This window comes from Saccostrea cucullata, unplaced genomic scaffold, assembly GCF_032062105.1.
Source record: "Saccostrea cucullata isolate Sc308-1 unplaced genomic scaffold, CSIRO_AGI_Scuc_v1 ctg376, whole genome shotgun sequence".
Classification (NCBI taxonomy): domain Eukaryota; kingdom Metazoa; phylum Mollusca; class Bivalvia; order Ostreida; family Ostreidae; genus Saccostrea; species Saccostrea cuccullata.
This window is the reverse complement of record NW_026933720.1, coordinates 112,614-139,081: the sequence shown is the minus strand read 5'-3', so window position 1 is coordinate 139,081 and position 26,468 is coordinate 112,614. Positions and strand designations below refer to the sequence as shown.

At 33.4% G+C, this 26,468-nt stretch overlaps 2 protein-coding genes across 4 annotated transcripts; one reads left to right on the top strand and one right to left on the bottom strand.

Annotated features, from left to right (window-relative positions):
* Positions 1-909: 909 nt before the first annotated feature.
* LOC134239058 (prolyl 4-hydroxylase subunit alpha-1-like) lies at positions 910-6,776 on the bottom strand. The gene is made up of 11 exons (XM_062721204.1): positions 6,456-6,776; positions 6,286-6,337; positions 6,020-6,153; positions 5,542-5,703; positions 5,348-5,400; positions 5,112-5,232; positions 3,706-3,756; positions 3,481-3,576; positions 3,260-3,328; positions 1,568-1,664; positions 910-1,314 (listed from the first exon to the last, which is right to left on the bottom strand). Exons 1-11 carry the CDS (start codon positions 6,723-6,725, stop codon positions 1,244-1,246), a joined length of 1,176 nt encoding a protein of 391 aa, XP_062577188.1. The 5' UTR covers positions 6,726-6,776; the 3' UTR covers positions 910-1,243.
* On the top strand, positions 6,687-26,018 carry LOC134239056 (uncharacterized). Of its 3 annotated transcripts, XM_062721201.1 has the most exons (16): positions 11,896-11,996; positions 13,155-13,190; positions 14,076-14,157; positions 18,554-18,634; positions 18,888-18,984; positions 19,361-19,480; positions 19,671-19,734; positions 19,938-20,075; positions 20,845-21,205; positions 21,406-21,829; positions 22,083-22,305; positions 22,657-22,853; positions 23,080-23,258; positions 23,475-23,653; positions 23,822-23,909; positions 24,095-26,018. In XM_062721201.1, exons 3-16 carry the CDS (start codon positions 14,121-14,123, stop codon positions 24,361-24,363), a joined length of 2,457 nt encoding a protein of 818 aa, XP_062577185.1. In that variant the 5' UTR covers positions 11,896-11,996; positions 13,155-13,190; positions 14,076-14,120; the 3' UTR covers positions 24,364-26,018. The 3 variants fall into 3 exon arrangements, with proteins under 3 accessions (XP_062577186.1, XP_062577185.1, XP_062577184.1); XM_062721202.1 differs by lacking the exons at positions 11,896-11,996; positions 13,155-13,190 and adding an exon at positions 6,687-6,761; XM_062721200.1 differs by lacking the exon at positions 13,155-13,190.
* The last annotated feature ends 450 nt before the right edge of the window (positions 26,019-26,468 follow it).

Here is a 26,468-nt window from a genome sequence, read left to right as displayed (position 1 = left end):
CTGAAACATCAGAGGTGGGATTAGGTTTCATAGAGGAGTGAGCATTCCCTGCCGACCAGTCACATCCGCTGTGTGCCCCTTGTCTAGATCGGAGTGAAATACCAAAAAATCCGTCGAGAATGCAGTATAAATAATGGCCAAACAATTTGTGTGAAAAACATTAGCATTTGACTTACTGATAGAGTGTATTTGCTGACAAGGTCAATGCACCGACCCTAGAACTTAGGAAATGATCTCTTTAAACGAAAAACGACAAAACCTCCTAAAAATATTCATTTTTCAAAAAAGAAATAAGGGATGAAAGAATGAAAATTGAAGAAATACACAACATTGAACAAAATAAAATAACGAAGAGAAAACAACAAACTGACCGTGAAGGCATAAAGAAAGCCAGCTGTTAAAGATATCGGAGTTTCTCCATCAAAACTAAAGTGAACACAACTGCATGGTAGCAAAAAATTGTACAGGTACAAATAGAATTTATACAAATAGATAAAATTGATAATTAACATGAAAGTGACGGAAAACGAATTAAACTTGTATTTTATAGGTGGGGACACTGAGGATAACCATAGAGGAAAAGGTCTAATTTTAAGTCAAACTTTAGCATGTTTAGAGCTTCGGAGAAATATTGGAGGCAAGAGGGATCTTTCTTGTATCTGGAGACGAAAACAAAGAACACGAATATTCTATAGAGGAATTCATAGAAATTTATTCAATAATATTAAAATGACATTTTATAATGTACTCATTAATAATTGTCTTAAGTCTCCATGCATATCTTGCAGAGATTATTATATTAACATATGTCATTTAATGATTTAAAATTACACTTCAAAAATCGAAATATTGCAATTGTCGAATATAATTCAACCACATATTTTAGATAAATAAATAACAACAATAAATAAATAAATAATACATAGTAAAAAGTTATAAAACAATTCTGCTATACCTTATAATATCATGTATGACTCGCAAAAAGAAATAGACAACCATATATACCGACCTATTCTAATTGAACTACGTGCTCCACATTTTATTAAATTACAATTTCTAAAACTAAGTTTCCCATATTTTGTAAAATACTATTTAATTTTTTTAATTCTTTATGGGCACTAAAGCACATATTTTACAGAAATGTGTTGTTAGCCATATATTACAAATATACTACTACAGTAACCAAAGTAAACAACAATGAGACAAGCAACACTTCTTACGCACAATGTTAGTATGCGAAAGTTTATTCATCATTTGAAATGTCACACAATCTTCGGAAAATTTGTCCGCCTTGTTTTATTAATTTTACAGCATCTGCAAATAAATATTATTGTTCACAAATACAATACACATTTGATATGATATGATTCAAAATCCCAGCATGGTAAATAAAGTTCTGATAATTAAAGCTAGATATTCACAGAAGAAACTAATCCCTATAGTAGAACTAATCATTAAATCTGATAAATAAGGACTCTCGAACAATTTATTCCACTGAAATATGGTTGAAATACTACAAAATCGATGTTAAGTAAGAAATAACAACCAATCAATCAATCAAACTTACCCCACCGCGTGCCTAGCGCCACCGGACACGTGCCATATTGAGTGAGTAAATCACAGTTTCCGTCGGGTGTGTAATTGTAAAAAAATAAAGCTGATCCCTACAAATACGTTACTGAATGAAATATGGAGATTAAGTACAATAATCAAGCGCAAACGTCCATTGAAGCTATTTAAATTGGTAGCAGAGCCAAGATTGGTCTCCAAAAAATCAGAGCTGGGATCAGGTGCCTTGGAGGAGTAAACATCTCTATTGACTGGTCACACCCGTCATGTGTTCCTGATCCGGAATACGGAAAAATCCCTAGACAAATCAGGGCGTAAATAATGACTTAACAATTACATTATTACAACAGTCGGCATTCGACTTCATGATTAAGTTGTATAAGATGAAAATGTCATTGCATTGACCAAAAAACTTGCAAAATGGTGACTTTAAAGGAGACTCGTGAATTCCCTGTTTATCAACATGTTGCCAATTTAGCTTGTCTCATTTTAGAAAATGTTCGAATGTGTTTCATGCTTTTGGGTACAATTAGAAGACATCAACCTCATATGCAGGTTATAAAGAGTATATTGCTACATAAGTAAGGAAAGTTAGCCGCTGCGATAGAAAATTTGAAGTCATCACGTTTTTCATAAAGTTATGGTTTTGGATAATCATAAACAGTAAACTATCTAAATATGAAACAGGTTTGTGAGAGTCTTGTCATACTGTAGTTTTTAATTGTAATTTTACGTAATTTACGTAACTTAGTAATTTGAGTATTTATTAACATCCTGTTCGTTAAAATTTTCATACATGACACTTTTATTATGCTTTATTTCAAGTTCTCTGGCATATATCGAGTCAACGTATAAAACAATTCTCTTAACTTCCTACCATATATTGTTCTGATATGTGCCACAGAATAAGATTGATGAACATGTATAAAAATAAAAATTCGAGCATCATAAAAGCATCATAAAAGCAATGTTGTCTAATGTGTGAAGTTCATGTTCACATTTTTATTACTTTAAACTTCTCAGTCTTTGTTTTCATGGCACTATAACAGCTCTTTTATATAGAAGTGAATAAAGAGCGGTATTCAAGCTCAAAAGTCCATTAAAACAATACAATTAAGGAGTTTAGCTAACACTGACATCTAAAACATCAAGGATGGAATCAGGTGCCTTCAAGAAGTGAGCAACCCATGCTAACCACCACACACGAGCATGTCATGACAAAGAGCACCGGGTGGGTGTGTTCGGTCAACAGGGGATGCTCACTCATCCATAGCATCTGATCCCGCTTCTGATGTTTCTGGAGGCTCCTGATTGCTCTGCTTCCAATCTGTATTGTTTGAATGAACTTAGCTTGAATACTTATAGTTATTTCCATATTTAAATTTTGGAATTATTTACAAAAAAATCTTGATTTGAATATGTCGTACATTCTGAAAATTATAATTATAATTTAGTTCTTCAATTCAACCCAGTTATTTTTCAAGCTTGTGCAGAGTCATTTTGAAAGAAAGGAATTTATCTAAGTTACATAATTATATTTATGAAATATGATAATAATTAAAACTTACTGTAAGAGTTTTAAACCCTGATTTTTAATGCTATTTTACTAAGTGCTACAGGTATGTATATAAGGGATAATTAATAATCGTGATCTTCTAGAAATATATATGATATACATGTATCCACTTACTTTAACAGGGGTTACTCGGACTTTCAGATTTGGCATTATTGTAGCACCACCTTCACCAACATCACTCATCTGTAAAATTACAAAAATGAAATGTTAAAATTTTATTTAACCTTCCAATTTTTCTTGGACCACAGAAAGAAATAAGGGACTAATTCCTGGTCCAGAATTGTCACACGTATGTTAAAATTTGATAAATATTGAGTGTAAAAAATCTGACTTACGAAGTAGATCCAGGTAGCTATGTTGTCACCTGAATATCTGACATAGGGAGACAGAGGGAGCTGGTTGTCGTCTGTGCTCGTCCATAGTGCCTCAGACTGAATAATAAGAAATAACCAAGTCTTCAGATTATAAAAAGCAACATATGGGGAAAGTATAGATATTAAACGATTGATATTTTACACTTCAAAATCAGATTAAAGAGGGAATCAGTGTATGTTACGTACCCTACAGTCGCTGTGTAGAGGAAATTGACCGCTCGCTCCGTAATTGACTACCTTTATAGAGAGAAACGTGGAAGAAGGCGAAGAAAATTAGACTCGTATAACTAATATATATGGACATTTCAAAGCCCCCAAAAATATATTACATGTGCTAATACATCTCTGTACCAAAGAGAATTATTTCCAGTTGAATTAAAATATCATACAATTGTTATCTTCTTCATTCTTAATTCTGCATTAACTCTAAGCTTTATCACATTAATGCCTTTGCTAAGACCCTATCCAACTGTAACACCCATTTGAAGCAGAATGCATTCATTTTTTTAAGGTGATAAACATATATTGTACATTTAAAGATAATTCAACTCAACTTATTTACTCAAAACCATGTAAATGGTACACGAGGTACAGAAACATATAAAACATATATACATATAATACAGTGGGTCAAGCAGAAGGTGATAACTAAGGAGAACAGACAATACTATTAATTTTAGAAATAAATGTACATAATTTTTTTTCAAGGAATCAGCATCATTTTGGCACATGACTTCACAAAACTTGATAATATTTGGATTTTTTGGTTCAAATAAACTTTCCTCAGTGGTTTAAAGCATTACATTCTTAAATTATATATATAATGATATTCATCTATCTGGTTACTACTGTATAAGCTACAAAATCTTCATTTCTTTGAGTACCAATAACCATTCCTTCTACCTGTTTCAATTGGAAGGTGGTGATTTGTGGTTCTAAATTTAACGAAAGTTTTTCTAAATTTATATGATAACAGTGTTAAATATTTCTCGCACTAAAAATTGATTTTAAAAAATTCTATAATTTAAACTTTTTGAGATTCTTGAACTTCACTATTCCACTTATATATTGACCTTTTTAATCTTTGTTTGAGTGTAGCAGTTATAAAAATATTCCTCGTGTATATTTGATAAACCACATCTATCAAAAATCTTTTTTACAAATGATATCCATGAGTTTTTCATTTCCCCTTTATCAAATTATTTACGTAAATACATATATACAATTCTACACAATTTGTTTTCTTTTCCCTGCCCAATATTTTAATTTAAAATGGGCTTTTTTAAAGTAAATAATTTCATCGTATAATGGTACATCAATTGGAAAGATGGTATGTGATCATGCTAAAATATAGCAACTTCAAAACATTGAAAATCAGAGGTGGGATCAGGTGCCATTAACAATAAATCTTCCCTTGCTGCTCTACCTGTCGAACCCACCGCGTGCTTCTCTTCAAATCTGAGTTAATCAGATTGTTTTGTAGACAATTCAGAATTCAATTAAGAACTTTCATTTGTATAAAAGACCTCAGTCAGTGTAAAAAAAACATTACTTAGTATTTAGGGCTGTTGTTAATCAGTTCACTTGTATACCTGAAAGTCCTCGACATCTGATTGGGAGGTCTTTAAGTGAGTACCCAATCCAGTTATTAGGGACATCCTCCTGCTTAACTTGTCAGACAACCTCCTAAATTTTTTCTCATTTAACTGATATCTGAAATGGAGCACAAGAAAAGCATATACATTGTATGTGTTACATACACTGTATTAGATAAATGAAATTACTGTATTCTGTGGTTGATTAATTCTAATATATGACAAATACATACATAGTCATTGCAAGGTCGACGAATTCAGTCTCAGCTGGAGAGGGTTTACTGACCTAAATAGAAAGAGAGGAAATAATTTATAATTATCATTTTTAAATTACATATGAAGGAATTCGTTAAAAAATATTGAAAATATTATTAGTAACTTTTTATCGGTTATAAATATCATTTGGTCTCAATTCATTTTTTCTCACCTGTTGAGCTGTGTATCTTTTCAAAGTTTTGATATCGTCCTCGGATAAGACCTCGTGAAAAAGCGACACTCTCGGGTGAACATGAAGGACCTCTTCTTTGACTAAGTAATACGGGATTTTAGTTCTTAAAGTGCAGTGCAGTTCTGAACGTTCTTTGGGTGTCTGTAAAGATTTATATAGTTTTTTTTTTAAATTTTCTATAAATATCTAAAGATTTATATATTTCAATTATACCGTCCCAACCAAGGAGTGTGAGTAAAAAAGTATAAACAAATGAGAGGTCATATTCTTTTTTTTTTAAATAGACCCAAACTAATCAAACAGAACAGGTGATATACCTCATCTTCAGAAAATACCAGCATACTAAGACAAGTTAGAAGTACTTTTTAAAAAATATATTCCTAAATACATATTTATCAAACATCATTATACATTTAACCTTTTAACATTGCATTGAGTATTGAAAACAAATGTCGACCTTGGTGATTCCTCGACAAAGTGGGTCGGACTCAGAAGCAATCTGTCTTTCTTCGTTGACTTCTCCTGTCGGTGTAATTTGATTTTTTGCTGCTTGTCCATATTTAATCAGAAGTGGTTTTACTTTGCCGTGTGCTGAAATTATTTTAATACAAAAAATTATTTCAAACAATACTATTTTTCAGTCAAAAGAAGATTTTCAAAACGTATTCCAATTTCATTAGATCTATGCGCTTGATTATAATTCATATTAATTGGATTACGAACCTGTCAGTAGAAGAGGCGATAAAAGTTTCATTGCTGTGTTTGACATCTTGTTCTAAATGTAATGTTTAAAAAATTGTTACCATTAATTCTTTTTTAAAAAGGAAATACAGTATACAGGTATGCATTTAGTTAAAAATTCTTAGACCGTAAAATGATTTTGATGAACTCACATTGTGATAAGCTTTTGCCAACTTTAAAGTATGTTTTAAATGCTCTTTTTCTTCCAGTTGAAGACGTTTCATGAACTCTTGGCGAAGAGCAATTTCTTTTGTGTAAAACTCCAGTTTCCGCGCATGCTCAGCCAGAAGAAGTATATCATCTGTTGACAACGGTGTTGATGGAGCACCAAAAATGACACCAGCAATGACGTCATCTGCATTCAAGTGATAAACTGACCAAACCTGGAGAAGTCCTGTCATGGCACCGTGAAGGTCATCCATCGTCGGCCATTTTGATATTTCAAGTTCCTTCTTGCGGTAAAATTCTCGAAACTCTTTGAAGAGAAGATAAAAACTAAATAACACACTTCTAATAGGCAAACATGAACAATATAAACATAAATGCATCCATGTTTATTGTTAACGTCTGCCTATTTAACGTGAATTCATTCATATCGATCAGTATTACTTACAATTCAAACACGTATCAGCCCGAACACGTACGAGGGTTGACCCAAAAATAATATCACTGTGTCAATATCTTTAATATTTGACGTCAGATTATCAAATGTAATATACCAAAAGATGCAAAAAAATAAAACTAATCAAAGTTGAAAATTTCCTTTAATAATGTTTACATGAATTAATTTTATAGACGTTTAAAATAGTAAACATAAGGGGTGTCGCCGCGTCACAACTAAACGTCACGTTTTAAAGTGTAAATTGTTAGAATGAAAAAAGACAAACACGTTAAAAAGTATCTAAAAAAACGTTTAATCGCCCAATATTTTAATAAACAAAATTTTACGACATTTTCCAGTCTGAAGATGAAAATAAAATGACGTCATTGCTTTTTGATCATAAACATTGTTGTTTTAATTTGCTGTATTAAACAAAAGAAATGTCAAAATGGAGAGAAACCGCTGGAACGATCTGTAATGCGTTTTTGCTTTAAAATCGGGAAATCGCCGGTAAAAACAGTTACGATGATTAATCAAACACACAGAGGATAGAATGTAAATTAGAGACTTATTTATAGGTGGTTTTAGCTATTATAGCGGATCATGGGTCACTGAATGATCAGCTGAGGACTAAAAGACCGAATAAAAAGAGTTCGGACGCAAATGTTCAATGGTGTCTGACGTTGTCCAAAAACAGAGACGGTGAGACCGTTAGAGCGATATGAGAAACTTTAAGTTTGTTTCATGGTACTGTTCAAAAAAAATATTGCAGAGAACTAAATTATGTATAGAGTGAATGTACAATGGGTGCCTATAATATATAATTATGTGAAACATAAATTATGTAAATGTGTTCGTGAATCTCTAATATTTTAATGAAAGGAAGGGGAAGCGATTATAAGTGATGACGGCGCGAATCCAGCACATGATGTTATTTAGCTGCGGCGACTACCATAATTGCACTTTGTATATAATTCGATATTTTGAAAAGTATAAATCATTTTAATTTGAATTTTTCAGGACTTATTTGTAATATGTATAGCTTCGATCGTGTATAATTTCGTTAATTTACGTCGACTAGCAGCAATTTTATCGAAGTTGTGACATTATTTTTGGATCAACCCTCGTATTTATTTCCATTTCTGTTTGTTTTTCTCTGTGATTATAACTCTTTGAAAGTTAAGGTGAGTTGATTTCTTGACCATTCGATCGGAATGTAAATTTCGCAAAGCGATAGGCCTAGCACAGGAGCTGCTAAGCTTAATATGCATGTAAATCTCGTGCGACTTTCTTTATATCTGACGTCAGTGGGTGGGAACTATTGAAATTAACATGGGAGGCCTCGTGTAATTTAGTTTAAACCATATTTTATTTGAACATGACTAGCAAGAAATACAGGCAAGAAGTAAAAAAAAAAGGATTACATTTAAAAACTTATTTTCCGTTTCCTAATTATTAATGATAAAGATGACAGAATTATTAGATAGTTATATAACACGGTTTTGAGCTGTATTATATTTGAGATTGACATACATATTGAATATGAAATCATGTTAAATTACACAAATGAAACACGTTCTAATTATACGTGGAATTATTGATGTACAATATGTATGTGAAGAAAAAAAACAAACAAAAGAAAGTTTGACATAAAGTAGAAGATAATTAATGAATAACTACAGGTGCAGTTACAAATATAAATACTATTTTGGGAAATATAACAATAAAAGATTGGGGATATAGTGAAGAGAAAAAAATGATTTACATGCAGTTGACAGGATGTAACATACCCAAGAGAGATGGAGTAGTGAATATTTACTATGGGGAAAACTGATCACATGAATCTTTTTGTAGCTACAATAAATTTTTGGACAGATTTAAAGATCAGAACATTATCTGCCAATGAAAGATTTTGTTCACCAAATAATAATATATTGTTTATGTAATACGGAAGAGTATAGATAAATCTATCTCTGAGATCATTGAAATAGGGACAGTGTAGGAGAAAATGTTCGGAAGTTTCAATCTCAATTTAATTTAAATCTATTAGAAAACTTTAAAAAAATTACATTTAAAATATTTTTTCACACTGAAACAGAAATATAAGGAATCACTGTCTAGTTTGTTATGTATGCATGCCAGGGAATTAAAACATCATTGCACTATGGCCTCGGGAAACTGTTTTACTATTTTCCAGTCGCAGTAAGATACCCGGGAACTTAAAGTCTTTCTATGAAATGTTCGGATTTAATTAGTGTTAACTCCGTCAGTCCGCAGTCCACTTTCTTATCATTGGTTTGCTTAGCTCCTACATTGGGGGGGGGGGGGGGGGGGGGGGGCAAAAAACTTATGAAAGTTAAATAATCGTCAGCGCTTTATAGTATTTTATTATTTACTTACTGAATAATTCCTAGATTTCTGTTTGCATGTAAAAAAAAAAATGGGGGGGGGGGTTTAAGCTCACTTGGTGAATTCACATGACTTTCTATAGGTGAACATTATACATTTATTGCATGATAGTGAGGGAAATATAAAGACTTATTCAGAATCTCTTCCCCGAGGGATTGGGGGGAATACTTGGCTGAATTCTTTCTTCAGTTTCCTAAAAATTCAAAAGATTGTTTATTATACCGAAACAAACAAAACCTTTGAAATAAACATAAACTTTCAAATTCGGCACCGCTCTCAAATTCACTTTCATTTTTTACGTAAAGTTACTATAAAACCCTTTGTTCAACACATTGTCATCAGTTTTGTGACGCAGTGGAGTAGGCTGTGACGTCATAGCTATATGATGAAAAGCGTGCCGACGGCCCGGAAATATGAAGTTTTACGGCCCTATCACGTGATAACTTAGAACCAATCAGATAAGACGTTGTTTAGAATATTTATAATGAGGTATAATAAAAGGTTTTGTTCTACATTGGGCTAAAATAGATTGAAATTGAAAGTTTTCGACAGTTATTTCACTTGCACCAGACTTTAATTGATATATTTTCGTATACTGTATTTCATCTACATCTACAAAAACAATCCGTCTATCTGTACATGTATCATAATTAATAATATGAAAAATTCATTAAGATGTCTGACAGAAACTGAAGGCCCTAAAGACGTTTTGCACAATGAAATACATTTATGTTAAATTTTATTCACTAATGAAAAGTTGATGGCTAGATTTAATAGCAATGACAGGCATGCGCGAGTTATGGCACTTTCCTATTCTGCTCCATGCTAAATAGGTCATGTTTATAAGTGAATTAACAGCTTAAATCTCTGTGCATACTTTAATTTCTTGACTCAGATTAAAAGTTAAAAGACCATTTTGGATAATACATACATCGATTCCTGACAAAAGGGCGTAAAAAATGCATAACACGAGATACTCGCACGGTTATATAGATAACAAAGACGTAATGGCGGCCATTATGTGAGAAAACCCTGATGTTATAAATAGGCATTATAATGCTTAAGCACGTGATATTAGACAGTCATATGAATGTTTTATGAAGGCTGAAAGATAGAGATTTCTAAAAACATCTTGGGTACGTAGATCAAGTCCCATAAATAGAAATTTAAAGCGAAAGTAGATGACATATCGTGTTCAACTTTTTCTTTCGTTAATTTGCCGTTTTGACAATACTTTGACAGCAATAAACAGAAGGAGAAATCATTTTTCTTTCATTTGGTATATAGTTTCTTAAAATAAATCGTTGCGCATAGGAGCGCAATAATTTATTATGCTTGACAAAAACGTCGACATTTTTAACAGGGGCACAAATTCCCGCCAACATCGGAGATTCTGAGGAGGCATTATTTCTAAGTTGTATATTTGTTGATCAATGTCAATCTCAAGCTGTTATATTCTTACAATGCTAAAAAAAGATAATAAAGTAAATAAAATGCATGATTTTAATGAATCAGATCTATGAACTTTGATTAGTATCATTGCATTCTGCAACTTTAGGATACCATTTGCAGTAATTGGTGTAATGTATGGATAATTATAATTATTATAATAGATCTATATGTTTTCATTTTTATAAATTCATATATTTCTTTTAAACAATTTTTATAACAGAATATCAAGTGATTGAACAGATTAAGGGAATGTTTCATACTTGGAATTTCTTTTTCAGGAATTTTTTTTATCAGATTTATACACATGCACCAGTATATCGTACAGCTAGATTAGCATTATTTTAAAATTTGAATTGCTCAAAATAAAAACAATGAATGCTAATACTTTTGAAGTGTTCTTTAAATATTAGATTTATATTTTAATCAAATTGTTTCAACAAAAAAGAAATAAAAATATTCTAACAATATTATTTTGCAATATTTGATAATACATTTTTATAACAACATATTTATATAATAATTTAAAATCCATTATGTAAACAAAATCTAAATTTCTTTGCTGATGTGTACTTCATTAAAAGTACTCATGTTCTATCTTACTAAGTGCCTGGTTTCCCTATCTGGTATAACATTAAGGTATTTGTCCTACAATTTATACTTATAAACTGAAAAATGATCTGGAATCAGGGGCTTGAAAACAAAAAGTTTAATAGATTTTGCATTTGATTTCACTAAAATGCAGCAGTAAATGCTTTACTTAAAATTGTTATATATCAATTTACATTTCTTCAAGTGTTATTATTATTTTCTTTATAACCGAAAAATTGGCTACACAAACAAATGCTACGAATTTCAAATACTTATATCTTTTTTGAAAAATTAAATAACCTTTACACCATTGAAATCCTTGTAAAGATGACCTTCCTTTTAATGTAAAACAAGTGTGGTTTCAAAATTTTTTTAAAAATTGCCTGTTATTGCTAGATTTAATGTTTTGAGATCGTGAAAAATTTTATTCAAGCAAAAATGCTAATTTTAAGAAAATGTTGAATTCATTTCATTTACTTTTTAGGTTCGGGACAATTTCGGAATAAATTAATTTGTCCCAATAAGTTTTAAAGTTAACAATTAGTCATTCAAGCGTTTGGAAAATGTTTGGCGCTTGTATCTAAAACAAAAACAATCCGTCTTTCTGGCGAACCTGTCAACCGACGTAAATAGACAGTGACAGGTGAGAAAATGGCTGTATTTTGACACATTGTATAGATACATTGGCTGAATGTCACATTTTTACTCAAGAAATAAGTTATCTTACCAATGAGTTTTTCCTGCCAAGTGACCTCTTGCTTTAATTGCTTCTTACACTTGCAAAACTCACTGGCAGGACCCGATTTTCATTTTCCCTTTAACAGTTTAATTGTAAATAAATTTGCCGATTCCTGTGGTAAAGGGCTACAATACAGTTATGTGTACTTAGAACATCTTGCATCATCTCAAGCCACGGTCCTGAGTCTCTCCTACCACAGACACCTGAATTTTTATCAATAAGTCGCTAAATTAGCCAAATATTGAAAGATTCTACCCCCTCTATATAATATGTTTTACGGTGTGACCGTTGGGGCGAGCGCAGTTGTACCATCAAAAACACTTGAGATCAGCCACTTCGAACGTCAAGCCGCACGAATATCTCGACTAGCTTTGACGTCATACGACGTCACAAAGCTCGTCGGAGCTTACCCCCTTCTATATAGTGCAATTTTTGTCGAAAAACATATATATAAATACATATATGCACTACGTTATTATTTATTTATTTATTCGGCAATATTCGCGCAAAGGACATTGGGTAGTGCAGGAATTTTGTTGCACAGAGAAATTTGGCTGATTTCAATCCGAATTCCCTCTGTTCTTACACGTTAGTCTATTGAGCTCGCTGCGCTCGCTATAAATACATTTATTATATAGAGGGAGTAGATTTTTTCGATATTTGGCTAATTTAGCGACTTACTGAAAAAAATTCAGGTGCCTCAGTGTGCTTCTACCCACGGCTGCTCTGATCACAGAAAAGTGTCGTAATATTGAATATTTACGCCTCTCTATTGAGACATCATATTCAGTCAATGACAATATTTGTTTCCATTGCAATTGAAATCAACATTTGACATCATAAGTATACAAGAAATATTTTGTATAATGCGATTGGATAGTGAAAGGTCGCGACATAGTTCATCATCCAACTATATGCTTTACCAATATTTTAATGAGCTACAAAAAATTCTATTCTCATTCAACCACTGCCAGAATGGGAGAGGATACATTTTGACCGTGGTTTGCGACGATGAACATCTTGTGCATAAATAATTTTTCAGTGAAACATATATAGTTTCAGAGATGTCAGATGGTGACACAACACGGAGTAAATGGGGTAGAGTAGACATTATGAACATAACATAACATGGCCTGGACCATCTTTAATGTTCAGTTCCCTTCTTCCTACTTACAAGATAAATTAATTACCTGTTTCAAACCTTTTTTTAAAACTCCATAAACAATTTTTTGGTATCGAAATTTTCTTACGTCATGATGCAAATTAAATTCTTTCAATTTTAATAATTTAGAAAATTCAGCATTGACGCTGAAAATTGTGGGATGGGGGGGTATACTACCTACCCTCCGACCCAATCCTTTTAGTGGTGGGTCTTGAGAGGGTAATCTCAGCGAGATGTTGGAGGGACTAAAAATTTTCCAGGGACAGCAGACCAAAATTTTTAGTCCCTTGGCTTCAAGATCTGGCTGAGATTAGGGAGAGGGCAAACAAATTTTATTAAAGATGGTCCTCATGATGAATTTCAGTAATAGCACAAAAATTGACACATTTTTCATCACAATTATATTCAATTTTGATGTACTGGAATTGAGGATTGCGAACACTTTCAATATACAGTTGAACTTTGGTATCTCAAACCCAGATATCTTGAGTACCATGGATATGTGGAAGTGATTTGGAAGCCCCAACCACATAATATTCTTTAAGTATTTATTAAATAACCTTTGATATCTCGAATCCTTAGATGTCTCGAAGTTTTTTCTCAGTCCCTTCAGGTTCGAGATAACGAAGTTTGACTGTATTTTTAATTTCATGAAAAAAAGAACTACTGATATGTTTGAATTTAAAAGCACTGTGAAAGTTATATTCCTCTGAACTAAAATAAATCTATGCACAATTTTAATTGCTGTTTAATTTGTTTGACAGATCCTGAGTTTTAACTAATTTGCACTCAAATTGTCACAGCTGAATTACTTTTTGTAGAAAATGGAGACACATAACTGACACATTTGTAGCTAAAGCCAAGCAATGGCTGATCCAGCTGGTCACAAAACAGGTGGAAATGGTGAGAATTAAAAAATGCTTAAACTTATTTTACTTGTTTGAGGGGTTTGAATTCCCATACAATGTACATGGGTTGTGTCCCTTATATTAAGTAAAAATGAAAAATTAACTTTGCTGTTCCTCCAAACTTCTACTAAGAACTATGAAGAAAATTCATAAATAAGTTTCTGAACATTTCCCTTTGTGTATATGATATATTTTAAGTTCACCTGAGCTGAAAGCTCAAGTGAGCTTTTCTGATCACCCAATATCCGTCATCCATCCGTCTCACGGTGTGACATTTTCAACTTCTTCTCAAGAACTGCTGGGCCAGTTTTAACCAAACTTAGTACAAAGCATCCTTGGGTGAAGGGAAGTTTAAATTTTTAAAATGAAGGACCAATTTCCCTTACAAGGGGAGACAATCAAGAAAAATCAAAAATGGGGTTAATCATTAAAAAATCTTCTTCTCAAGAACCACTAGGTGGAAAAGCTGAAACTTATGTGGGAGCATCCTGGGGTAGTGTAGATTTTAAATTTTTAAAATCATGACCCCCGAGGGTAGGGTGGGGCCTAAATAGGGAATCCAAGTTTTACATTGAAATATACAGGAAAAATCTTTTAAAATCTTCTTCTCAAGAACCAATGGGCCAGGAAAGCTAAAACTTATGTGGAAGCATCTTTGGTTAGTGTTGATTTAAGAAATAAACTATCATTTTTAGAGTGTCATTGGGATATGACATGAAGTCGGTCACGTGATCAAATTCTATAATGCCCGAAGGGCGTTTTATAGTAGATTTGATCACGTACCGACTTCATGTCATATCCCATTGACACTCTAAAAATGATATTTTATTTCTTATATTTAAATTTTTATTTCTATTCACATTACAAAGATAAAATGTCGTATTTAGAGTTTGTTATTGAATGCAATATAACGTATAAATACGACGTCATATTACGTCACAGTCAAGAATTTCCAAATGTCTCGTGCAGTTTGCTTTCCATACGCAAGAAAGTCAGATCATGTGACCGACTGCATGTCATCGAAAATTGAATTTCATTTTTTTTTTGTATTGTCATACAAGGGAAGACATTGGCAAATGTAAATATTCTAAATTATAAAAATCATGACCCCCCAGAGGTAGGGCGGGGCCACAATAGGGAATCCAAAGGATCATTCTCTATAAGGCCGTTTTGCGGCCTACAATGACTTCAAATTTTCAGATAGTATTTTTTCCCTTAAAAATTGCATGAATCACTAGACTTGTGTTCCAATTTAATGATAAATATTGGTTGGTTAATGATACAATAGTATTTTTAATGATATAGGGTCACAAAGTAGGGTACTATCGGTCCGTATTAGCATTAGAGTAATGGGAAAACACAAGAGGGTGGCTGTGTTTGATAACTCCTAAGCATGTCATAACCACCTTTAACCAACACCAAAATTTGCATGTAAATTTCTAATAAACATAAAAAGTGACTACCAAATTATGAATTTGGTTAAAGGTGGTTATGACATCTAAAAAAAACTTTTCACTTCATTTTTACGATATTTGCAGAAAAAGCTAACTACTCACAATGAAGGATATCAGCTTATGTAGATTATTTCTTTTTATAAACTTTTCGTTACATTTCAATTTTCTGTTAATTTACTAAGGTTTATATCAGCCATGCATATTTACTAAAAAAAAGTGAACTTTTTACTTAAAAATCTGAAAATCAAAGGACTGAGAAGACTGGATGTCATGAAATTACAAGTGGAGACGTTTCCTTGAAATGTTTAATAAAAATTAAGAAATAAGAACTTTTTATAGAATATAAGGTGTGAATATGAGTTATCTTTTATATTTATAATGATAGTTTAGTATAACTATATATGCTACTTCTTTGAACTTCGTTATGAGTTCTGCAAATATTCTTTGTATTTCCTTATGAGTACTGTATATGTTCTAGAAATGATGAAAGCAATTAATCTTTGTTGAAGTGGCAACATGCATTTATTATTTGTATTATAGACTTTCTTCCTATGGGGGAACACAAAATTTTTATATGGACACTTCCGTACGAGTATCACGTGATCCATATTTTGTTAACTGGGTCTTAATATTGAGAGGACTTAATCTTTTCATCACACTTGTTTGATATCATCGACATATGTTACGATAACATTAGTCCTGTCTTAGAAAATAAACTAGTAAAGTGCAGGGGGATTCCTAAATGTATTATGTGATTGATAAATGAATGTTGCTTTACCCCATTTAAGGATTTTTTAACCATATAAAGAAATCATCCAATTAAGATCAAGTGTTTAATGCATAGTTGCAATAATAATCAACGCCCAACGCAGGACGGGACCCTTTTTTGTAAAAAAAAAAAAAAAAAGAAAGAAAGATAGTATCCAAAAGACCGATGACATTTACTTTAAATGCTAAAGACTTAGGTAGGGAACTGTCACTGTCCGTGTTAAACAAGTTTTTGACGCTGCACTGGGAAAGAGACTGAATTTAACCTACAGGTTTCAAGAACGGGAAAGGAGCATCAAACCCTAAGGGTCCATATGCATAGTTGAAGGAACTGCTAAAATTCTGATCCATTTTATGCTGTGCCGTTACACATGAGGGGCGGGGGGGGGGGGGGGGGGGGGTCTCAACTTTTATACATGTAAATACATAAAGTTTAGAAGGCATTTCTAATTGAATATATCGTGCAGCACGAGTAATTGAATAAAAGCAAAGCCATTTTACGACGCTATTTCATTTTACTTAGAGATGTATATTTTAATGCAACGGCTCTGAGTTATATATGTATTGACTTTTTACATGTATATATGGAAAGTCATGTACTTGCATTGACATTCTTATGCTGTTAATTCTTTATTTTTTTGCAATTGTTGAATTTCTTTTCTTAATTACAACTTCAGTTTCATTTAATCACAATCAAAATCCATTCAGTGCTTTCAACATTTGATACATAACTTTTAGAGTTCAATAGGAACTTAGAAACCTCATTTCTAACATGGTTTTTTATGCGTAAAATAAGTACCACATCTATAGAAATGATATACAATTACAATATAATTATATATGATATAATACTTTTCAATAAATTGCAAATCAAACTTTTTCAGCACCATACAGTGTGAATTTTGTAAAGATTTACGTTCAAAATATGCCAAAAATGGATGCATTAGAATTCTTGTCATAAAAAATATCTTGAAACTTAAATTTAAAAAATCTTCGAATTTAGTACTTAGGTCTGATGTATTTCCGACATAAATAAACAATTTTTGATCATTTACATTCAGAAACATGAATAAAAACATGATTTAAATAGACCTACCCTCAATTTTTCTTTAACTGACAGCCATTTTTTATCTCTAAATCACGTGACTTAGATGATCGATGTTGAAAAACAAACATCAAAATGATGAACTAGAATGATTATAGTTATATAAAATTACATTTTAAAGTGGTTTTATCGTAGGCCGGAAAATGGCCTTATAGAGAATGAACCTTTACATAGAAATACAGTATATAGGAAAAATCTTCTTCTCAAGAACCATGCACTTGGCCAGGAAAGCTAAAACTTATGTGGAAGCATCCTGGGGTTGTGTAAATTCTGAAGTATTAAAATCATGACAGGGGAGGGGGTAGGGGGCCACAATAGGTATAACGAGAGGGGAAATCTGGTAAAGAGTTGCATCACCAAAGTTACTCAGGTGAGCGATGTGGCCCATGGGCCTCTTGTTATATTATATGCCCTTTGGGATGTGTTACTATATAAATGGTGCCTGTTTTGGAGGGTAACAGCTGAAATTGACACCCCAAGGAAAACCATTGTCAACCAACGTGTCAGCAGAGATTGACAATGGTTTTCCTTGAGGTGTCAGTTTCAACTGTTACCCTCCAAAAAAGACACCATTTATTTTATTATACTAAATGTCTTATTGATTAAGGATGACAGAAAAAAATTGTCAATCGTCTTGACATTCACATTTAGAAAAGGTTTCAAACTTCCCACTTCTATTTTATTCATAAGAAAGCTTCGAAAAAGATTAACCGATTCTCAGAAAATCCTATATTTTTGCAATTTCTGCACTTGCAAGCATGTTTCTTCTGTCGTTTGTTGTTTTCAAGTAAGCTACATTGAACACAAGCTTTATTGACGTCGTTTATTTGGCTTCTTTCAAACGCACAATTGACGTGTTGAGAACTCTATGGTGAACCGTACGTGCATGATTTGCACGCATGTGACATTACCATTGTGTTACACTTTGTCACGTGTGTTGCTGAGGCTGAGGGAAATAGAACGGATTGTTAACTCCGTCTAAACCAATCAGATTTTAGTATGTAACATGAAAGTATAATAAAATGAAGTTTTAGTCATTTAAAATGTATTTATTTGAAATATAGATGAAGTCCGCGACAGAATACAGAGTAACACACTGTCAATAGCTCCAGTGGACAGAAATGCCCTCAGACAGCTATATGAAGGTAAGATTTATCCCCAAGTGTTAGAAATATATGTAAAAGAGCTCCAAATCATAATTTTTAAAAGATCAGTTTTATGGCAAGGTACCAGTATATACATTAAATATTTTATAATACACTTTAGGATTTGACTTCATCATACACACAAAATATACAGTTTTATCATAAACAGTTTATATTTGACTTTGTTTTTACTAATGGTACTAATCTAATAAAACCTTGTTATAAGCTTTTCTTTCTCTCCTGTATTCTGTAGAACAAAGGGAGGACAGTTTTGTTCACCCTGAGCCAGCGATTCCCGCGGAATATTTACCTTCATATGAGGAGGCAGTGGCCCTGGGATATAAAGGACTGTAAGTTTTATTTCTACATACATGTATTATGGAAAATGTACCCATAACGTATAATCTGTACTCTCCTGTTTACTATGTGTATATGGCTGAATGTGATCTGTAAGTTGTATTTCTACCTACAATCTACAAATTCCCCTGATTACCAACTGAATGTTTTTTAATTATCATTTTTGTACGATACATGGAAAACTGCTTTGAATATTTTCATGTAAGCTTTTTTTTTTTTGAGAAATATTTGTTTTATCTATATTTATTTTGATGTGAATATGAGTGTTGAGATGATGTTTTTTATCTTGACAGTTTTTTATTCGTTACTATTTGTTTTATTTATATTTATTTAGAGTCTTAATTGAGATGATGTTTTTTATTTTGACAGTAAGGAGCTGACAGAGGATGCAAGTCCCACCCACGCCGGGGAGGGTAACGCGTCAGGGCCCCGAGAAACTGTGTTCCTAGGGAGGGACAAAAGTAAACTAAAAAGGAAAAAGAGTAAAAAGTAAGCACGATTAAGGTTTCAATCAGGTAATGGTGATGTAAAGAGGAAGGGGTAGTTTAATTAGTCAAAGAAATAATTTTTAAAAAATTTAAAGCTACAGGATGTTGATATGAAACAGGCCAGGGCACAATCTTATTAGATTTGTGCTCAGAGAGAAGACTATTGTTATGTTGATTGTTAATTATTGAAGATCAAAGAGGAGAGATGGTGAAGAAAGTGAAATAAAGTCAGAGCCCACCAATGAAGTAGAAATGGTAAATAGCTCTTATTTTCAATTACATGTACATATGTCGATTGCTAATCAATAGAATATAATTTGGTTTTCAGCTAGATTTAAAGAAAGTAAAAGTATTATTAACATGCATGTACACTGTACCTCTAATTAAAAAGCAATTTTAGTAGAAGTTGACAGCAGGTGAAATCAAATTTATTAATCTGTTCTAATTCATTCTTCAAGGTTCCACTGAGGATTGAGGTGAGGTCGGATAACTCCAGTCACACATGGACAGAAGACATGAATGGAGAAACAGAAATGGGAACCACAGAGGGGGAAGACTCCCCAAAAAAGTCCAGGAAAAAGAAAAAAAAGAAGAGGGTAAGATTGTTATTATGAGGATTTAATTTAGAGGAATTTTCTTTTAGAGTTAGGATATATTATTATACCTCTACCAATTTTTCACTATATAAAAGTAAATCGATATATTTTGCTGATTTCCTGAAAATCACCGTGAATAAACCGATTCCCTGCAAAACAGACTGATTCCCTGCAAAAAAAGTATGTTTTTTGGATGAACTGATACACACCTATTCGGAACACTTTGCATTTTCTTTCAACTTACGACAAACTTAGAAATGTTCCGAATAAACTTATGAATATTCATTAATGAATCAAAATGCATCGCGAGTCAACTGGTCCAATATCAATCAAAAAGAACCAGTTTACTGGTAGCAAACGACAACAGAAATGGCGATCTCAAGAATTGCGTAATGTTACTTTCCATTTTACTAGGTAAAAACTCGGACAATGAACTGATTTATTGATAAAATTTAATTCTATTCATGTCTGTATTCTGTTTTGTTGTTATTTTTTTATTTATTTCTGTTGGAATTAAGCATTCTTACAGAATACAGTATTGAATATAACTTTTTTCAAATGTCTTGTTTGTATCGGTATAATAAAACAGTTAAAGTATATCACTGAGGGAGTCAGCAAGATTCCAGTTCCCCTCGAGCAAGCCTATTTTCCTCGGCGCAAGCGCCTCGGGAAATAGACTTACTCTTGGGGAACTGGAATCTTGCTGACTCCCTCAGTGATATACTTTAACTGTATATAAACAACTCTTAATATTGACATTTATTGACAGTTCCTTGAAAGAGAAGCCATTGAGAGAGACATGACTGAAATGAGTGCTGAGGCTGTACAGAGACAGGCGGGGGAAATCCCTGATGTAGAGCTACAGGCCCCTCCTGATCAGTCACAGAGGGGGGAGAATGGAGCCCTGACACTGGTTTCAACAAACGGGGAGTACTCAGTCCTAGACGAGCAGGCAGAGCAGACAGGTAAAAAGTCCAAAAAGAAGAAGCGCCGCGACACTAGTCCTGATGAGGTGACAGAAGTAGGGGTGTTAGAGGGGGAGGAGGAATCATCCTGGAGGAAAGCCAAGAAAAAATCAAAGAAGAAGAAAAAGAAGATCGGGGAGAGAGAGGTCATAGAGGAAATGACAGGTGAACATCTATTGGGATTCATTGGGTGTGGAATACTGAATACAGGATATTTCCTTTGAAAATGTTCAAGTCAATATTGTAGTAAATTGCTTTTACAAAAATTGCAATCTTGTTACATATTTTGGTAAATCAAAACAAAAACATACCTCAGGTTTGTTGTTACTCCTTGATAAGGATGTTTCTTTTACTCTGATTACCAGGTAAGGAGCTTCCTGATCAGGAAAATCTCCCCCCTCAGATTCCCACAGCAGCCTATGTAGAAGCTGAGCCCTCCTGTACCCCAGAAACAAAGGAGACCCGAGCCCTCCCTCCCCTCCTGTTAAAGCGGATGTCCTCCCAAAACAAGATCCACGCAGAAGACTCGGGGCCTGTAGACAGTCTCCCCGACCAGCTACGAGAGGACACGACACTGGTGGGGAAATCCCTCCCTCCTATCTCCTCAATGATGGGGAAAGGAGAGGGCGAGAAGTCAGAGGTAGAGGAGGGTCCGGGGGAGAAAGGAGTGGAGGAGAAAGGAGCAGAGGAGAAGGAGGCAAAGCTGAGGAAGCCATTACTGGACAAAATGAAGGACCTGAGGAGAACACACCTCAGGAGAATGGAGGAGGGGTCACTCACTGAAGACAGGTATCGTTAGAGTTTGTATTTGTCACTCACAAAGGACTGGAAAATTATTTAGTATCACAACATATTTCTTTTGAGTATATCAAAATAACATGTGAAAATTCTCTGCATTCACTGCAATTCTGTTTGATTAACAAAGGTTTACAAACAACTCATATTAATTATATATTGTCAGATATTTTGTATTACAGAATATCACCACTGCTGACTTAGTCAACAATAATATACTGATGAAATGGTGTGCATCTTTTTTCAGGAGTGAGCCTGAGGAATTTGAGTGTAAACGCATGGGTCGCCTGAACTCCTGTTGTACAGCAGTCGGCAGGTTTCTGACTCGATGCTGGAGGTTCCTATTTAGAAACAGAGACTGGACCTCAAGAGAAAGTAAATGTATCATCGCCATAGCGATTTCAGTAGTGGCGGCCATTGTATTCCTGGGTCTGTTCCCCAGCAGTTTCGTATATCTGGATTATCATGAGGTGGGTAAAAGAGAAGATATCTGTTTTTTTTATGATAAAACATAATATGTTTATAGTGTAAATAAACTTTTATTGTCTCACTAATAAGGAGGAAATGTTTATTTCGTGAAAATAAGGTATCACGAAAATCTAAAGACCTACCGTAATGGATCTTAATGCTTGCAAAAATGCTGGTGGAAAATAATTGTGGAACATCCATTTTAAAAATCATCTGTATTTCACCATCATTTACTTGTAAGATTTATTGAGTTAGTAGTACATATTTTACAGTCTGAATTTCTTTGCAGACAGAAACTACTGGCATCCTGATATGTAGATATGTTAATTATAGCGAGTTCATTGTTATTGTAGTATGCTCTGAAGTACAACAAAGTGACTGGTGTGGTCGATAGGTCGACAACATATGATTTTGGTTGTTATATCCTTGGCCCCAGTACAGCTTTCCTGAGGTTTTCACGCAGCGCTCACGTTATCACCAAGTCACATGAAGTGTTCACTGCTGATAAACTGAGCATCCAAATTACGTATCATCTGCAGTACTTCCTCAAGTAAGTCATTTAATGATCTCAATACAAAATGTTCATAATCGTCCACAAATATTTAAAATCTTTACTTATGATGTCAATGTCTCCTTTTTGCATGTCTGGAAGTTGTTTTTGCAGTCCCATTGAGATTATGATATTAATCACCTGAAAGTCCATTGTTGTATTGTAAAGTGTATTTAAAAAAATTTCACACATTCCATTGGGTATGCTGTTGATTTTGTTTGAACAGGAAGTCAGAGATTGGGACATTACACAGGAAGTTTGGTACGGGGTACGATTCTGTCATTCGCTCCATCACAGAGAGCAGAGTGAAGAACTCGGCTGTTAGTATCAGTGTGGACTACTTCAGATTCCAGCGGGCTTATCTAGAGTCGTATTTCCACAACCAACTCAAGAAAAGGCTAGAGGGTGAGTATTTATAAAAGTTGGATCAGAAATTGTGCATAGATTATGCTGAGCCTCTATTCTTTGTTTTGAAAGTAACTGTTTTAATAAACCCTAAAACTTTCCTCTTAATTAATTAAAGTTCGGTTTTAAGGGGTAGATAATGGCAATTGTTGTATATAGTTCTTTTTGGTGGCCATTAGATTCCATGTGATCTGATTGTGTATTTTACCCTGGCAGGTGACTGTTGTCCGAACTGTTGTCCCACTAGTTGTACTAACAACACAGTCTGTACCACCTGTCTGGGACCCGCCAACTGTAGCCAGGGATACCACATCTACGTGGTGTACTTCCAACTCACAAAGGTCGACATACCACAGGAGGTGCTGGAGCGGTTCCTCACAAGTGTTATACTTCAGGTAAGAGGGGAGCCACCCAGGTAAAAAGGCAAAGCTGTAAAAGTAAATGGATATCAAAGCATTTAAATTTACATAGTAATGGATTAATTCATAGATATGCAATCAGTATTTGAATTCAAAGACTTCCCTCATAGATATTTTAATGGATTTTTTTAAAATTATTCACAGGAGCAAGTGTTTACAGAGCAATTGAAGCAAGACAAAGCTGTTGAAGACAAAATTACAGAACGTAATACTAGTCTAGCACGCAATCAAGGTAACAGAATTACGCTACCTCAAGCAAGTCAAGTATACGTATGCAGGAAAATTTATTTCATAAATACTACAATTTATAAATGTCTAGTCTCTGTTGCATGTGCTTTGAGATATGTTTAATAAATTTTTGAACAAAATATTTATATTTTGCAAAAAACATAAAGTAAGAACATTTTGTTTCCACAGCTAATGAGATTAAAGAGTCTGGTAAAGCTGAGGCTGATAAAATCCGTGTGATATCGGAGGCGGATCGCGAGGCTAACCTGACCACGGCTTACGTAGGGGCTCTGTCGTCTATGTACACCACCCTGGGGGTCACGCAGGAGGACCACAAACTGTCCATCATGATGATGCGGGTCCTCGAGGAAGTCGCCGTCAAGGGCAGTTTGTACCGTTCCTACGGCTACGACAACCATACTCTCTACAGTCGCCCTCTCGCTCTCCCTGCAGGATAAATGTTGAGTGTATGTAAGCATACCGATAGGTCAGTTTTGACAACCAGTAAATGGGCATTAAATAATGAAATATTTGAATGTACATTTTTTAAAACTTGTTTTAATATTACACTGTCTCGTAGCAATAACTGGTTACAGAAATGTTTCAATATACTTACAATAATTTATAACATTTTCACTAATGTCACATAGACTAGAGAATAATATCACTGATACTGAGAACTTAAAATTGATCTGATGTAATGGTGGCACACTCGCGATTTAATAAATGATTTTATGTCAGGTTCACTCAATTCAGAACTGTTAAACCTCTGTTTAGGTTATAAACATATATACAGTTGAACCTCAGTATCTTGAACATGGATACACTGTGACTGAAATACTGCAGACTGTGAATTGTAAGTCCTGTCAATGTTCCCACAAATGCCAAACATCCAAATATCCATTTAAAACTTGATATCATTTGCATTATTAATGAATCACTTGTTATCTGTTTTTTTATGTCTGTTTTTTTTGCATGACTTTGATTTTTTTAAAAGATGTTTATAGTTTCCTCTTTCAAAATAGGAAATATCAATTTTTTAAAAATATTTTTGTCTCAAAACTCAGGGTTGTAAATTTAGCTTGACCATTGTGTAGAACAGCTAGGCTGGTTGGATGTAGATTGTGTATGTGTGTATACAAAGCATGTACGTACAAGAGGCATGATATTTTTTTCAAAGTGTTTTATAGCTATTTTTCTGTCATACACTTTAAAGCCTGAGATTTTTATGATATTATAATTTTTATACTTTTAACATTATCATAGTGCCGAAGTTTATAGTGTTTTAATAATTAAGTAATTCCTAAAGTCATGGAAGTTTTATTTTTATGTTCAGATGTATGCATAATACCAGAACATATTTTGTATGTTATCCAATCATTTACATGAATCCAGCATTGTTGCTGTTTTTGATGTTGACATATACTTTATAAACAATTTTCAAACATTTGGAGTCATTCATTTCCATCCCTTTTTCTTGGACTAGTGATTTATTTTACAATATTTTGCCGTGGACTGAACAAGAGGCCCTTGGGCCACAATTTTTACCTGATCAAGTAAAGGGCTCTGATTAAAATAAAAACCTGATCCTCGTATGTTCTGATGTGTATGGATTATTGTACATGTGTAATGTATTGATTTAACTAAATTCTACAGTAATTAATGAACTTTCATTACTCAACATTAAAACTGATTTACAATGAACACATATATACGGTATTGCAAATTTACAGGTACATGTATTAAGCTAAGTTTTTTGGAATATCCCTTAAAATTCTGAACTATTCTTTGAAAAAATTAACATTAAATTAAAATGAAGTCTGGCATAACAAATTTGCAATATACAATATGGAAATGTGAAAAGCTTATGACCTTGACAATGCTGACCTCAATTACAAAAGTCAAATTTTAATCAGAAAAGCTTACTTTAACCTTCAACTCAGGTGAGCTAAAATTAAATATGTGTAGCGAGATTGTTGAGAAAATACTTAACGGTAGTTGAACACCACTGCCCGTGGGCCTCTTGTTTGAGTTATTTGTTTAAATGTACACTTTTTTATGTTGTGACTAATTTTACATATGATGTTAACAAATAAATAGCTGTTAAAACTGTTGTGTTTGAAAAGTGTCTGTAAATATCAACATGAAGCAGAAGGGCTATAATATTAATCTGATTCACACTGCTGTTATCATTATTTAATTTTTTTTTTCGAAATGGAACACTACATGAGGATGCAGGCATTACATTGATGTTCTTTTCTTAGACTTATGTATTTTTCCCCCCTTCTTTTTATCCCCTTACATGAATATATCGGCATGAAACCTTAACTCATCTTTTCTAAAAAACATCCAGGAAGTTATGCAAGACCAAAAATTTACCAAATAAATTGCCCTCATGTTTCTTCGTATACAGTTAGGACAGTCGCCACACTTAGACCAGCTTCCATTTCATATTGCTGATTTGACAGCTGATTATATCAATGTTTTTCTTTCCAGTAGCTGGACATCTTTGTTACCATTCAATCTTATATTTTCCTGTACTCTCCAAAATTCCTCAAAGTTT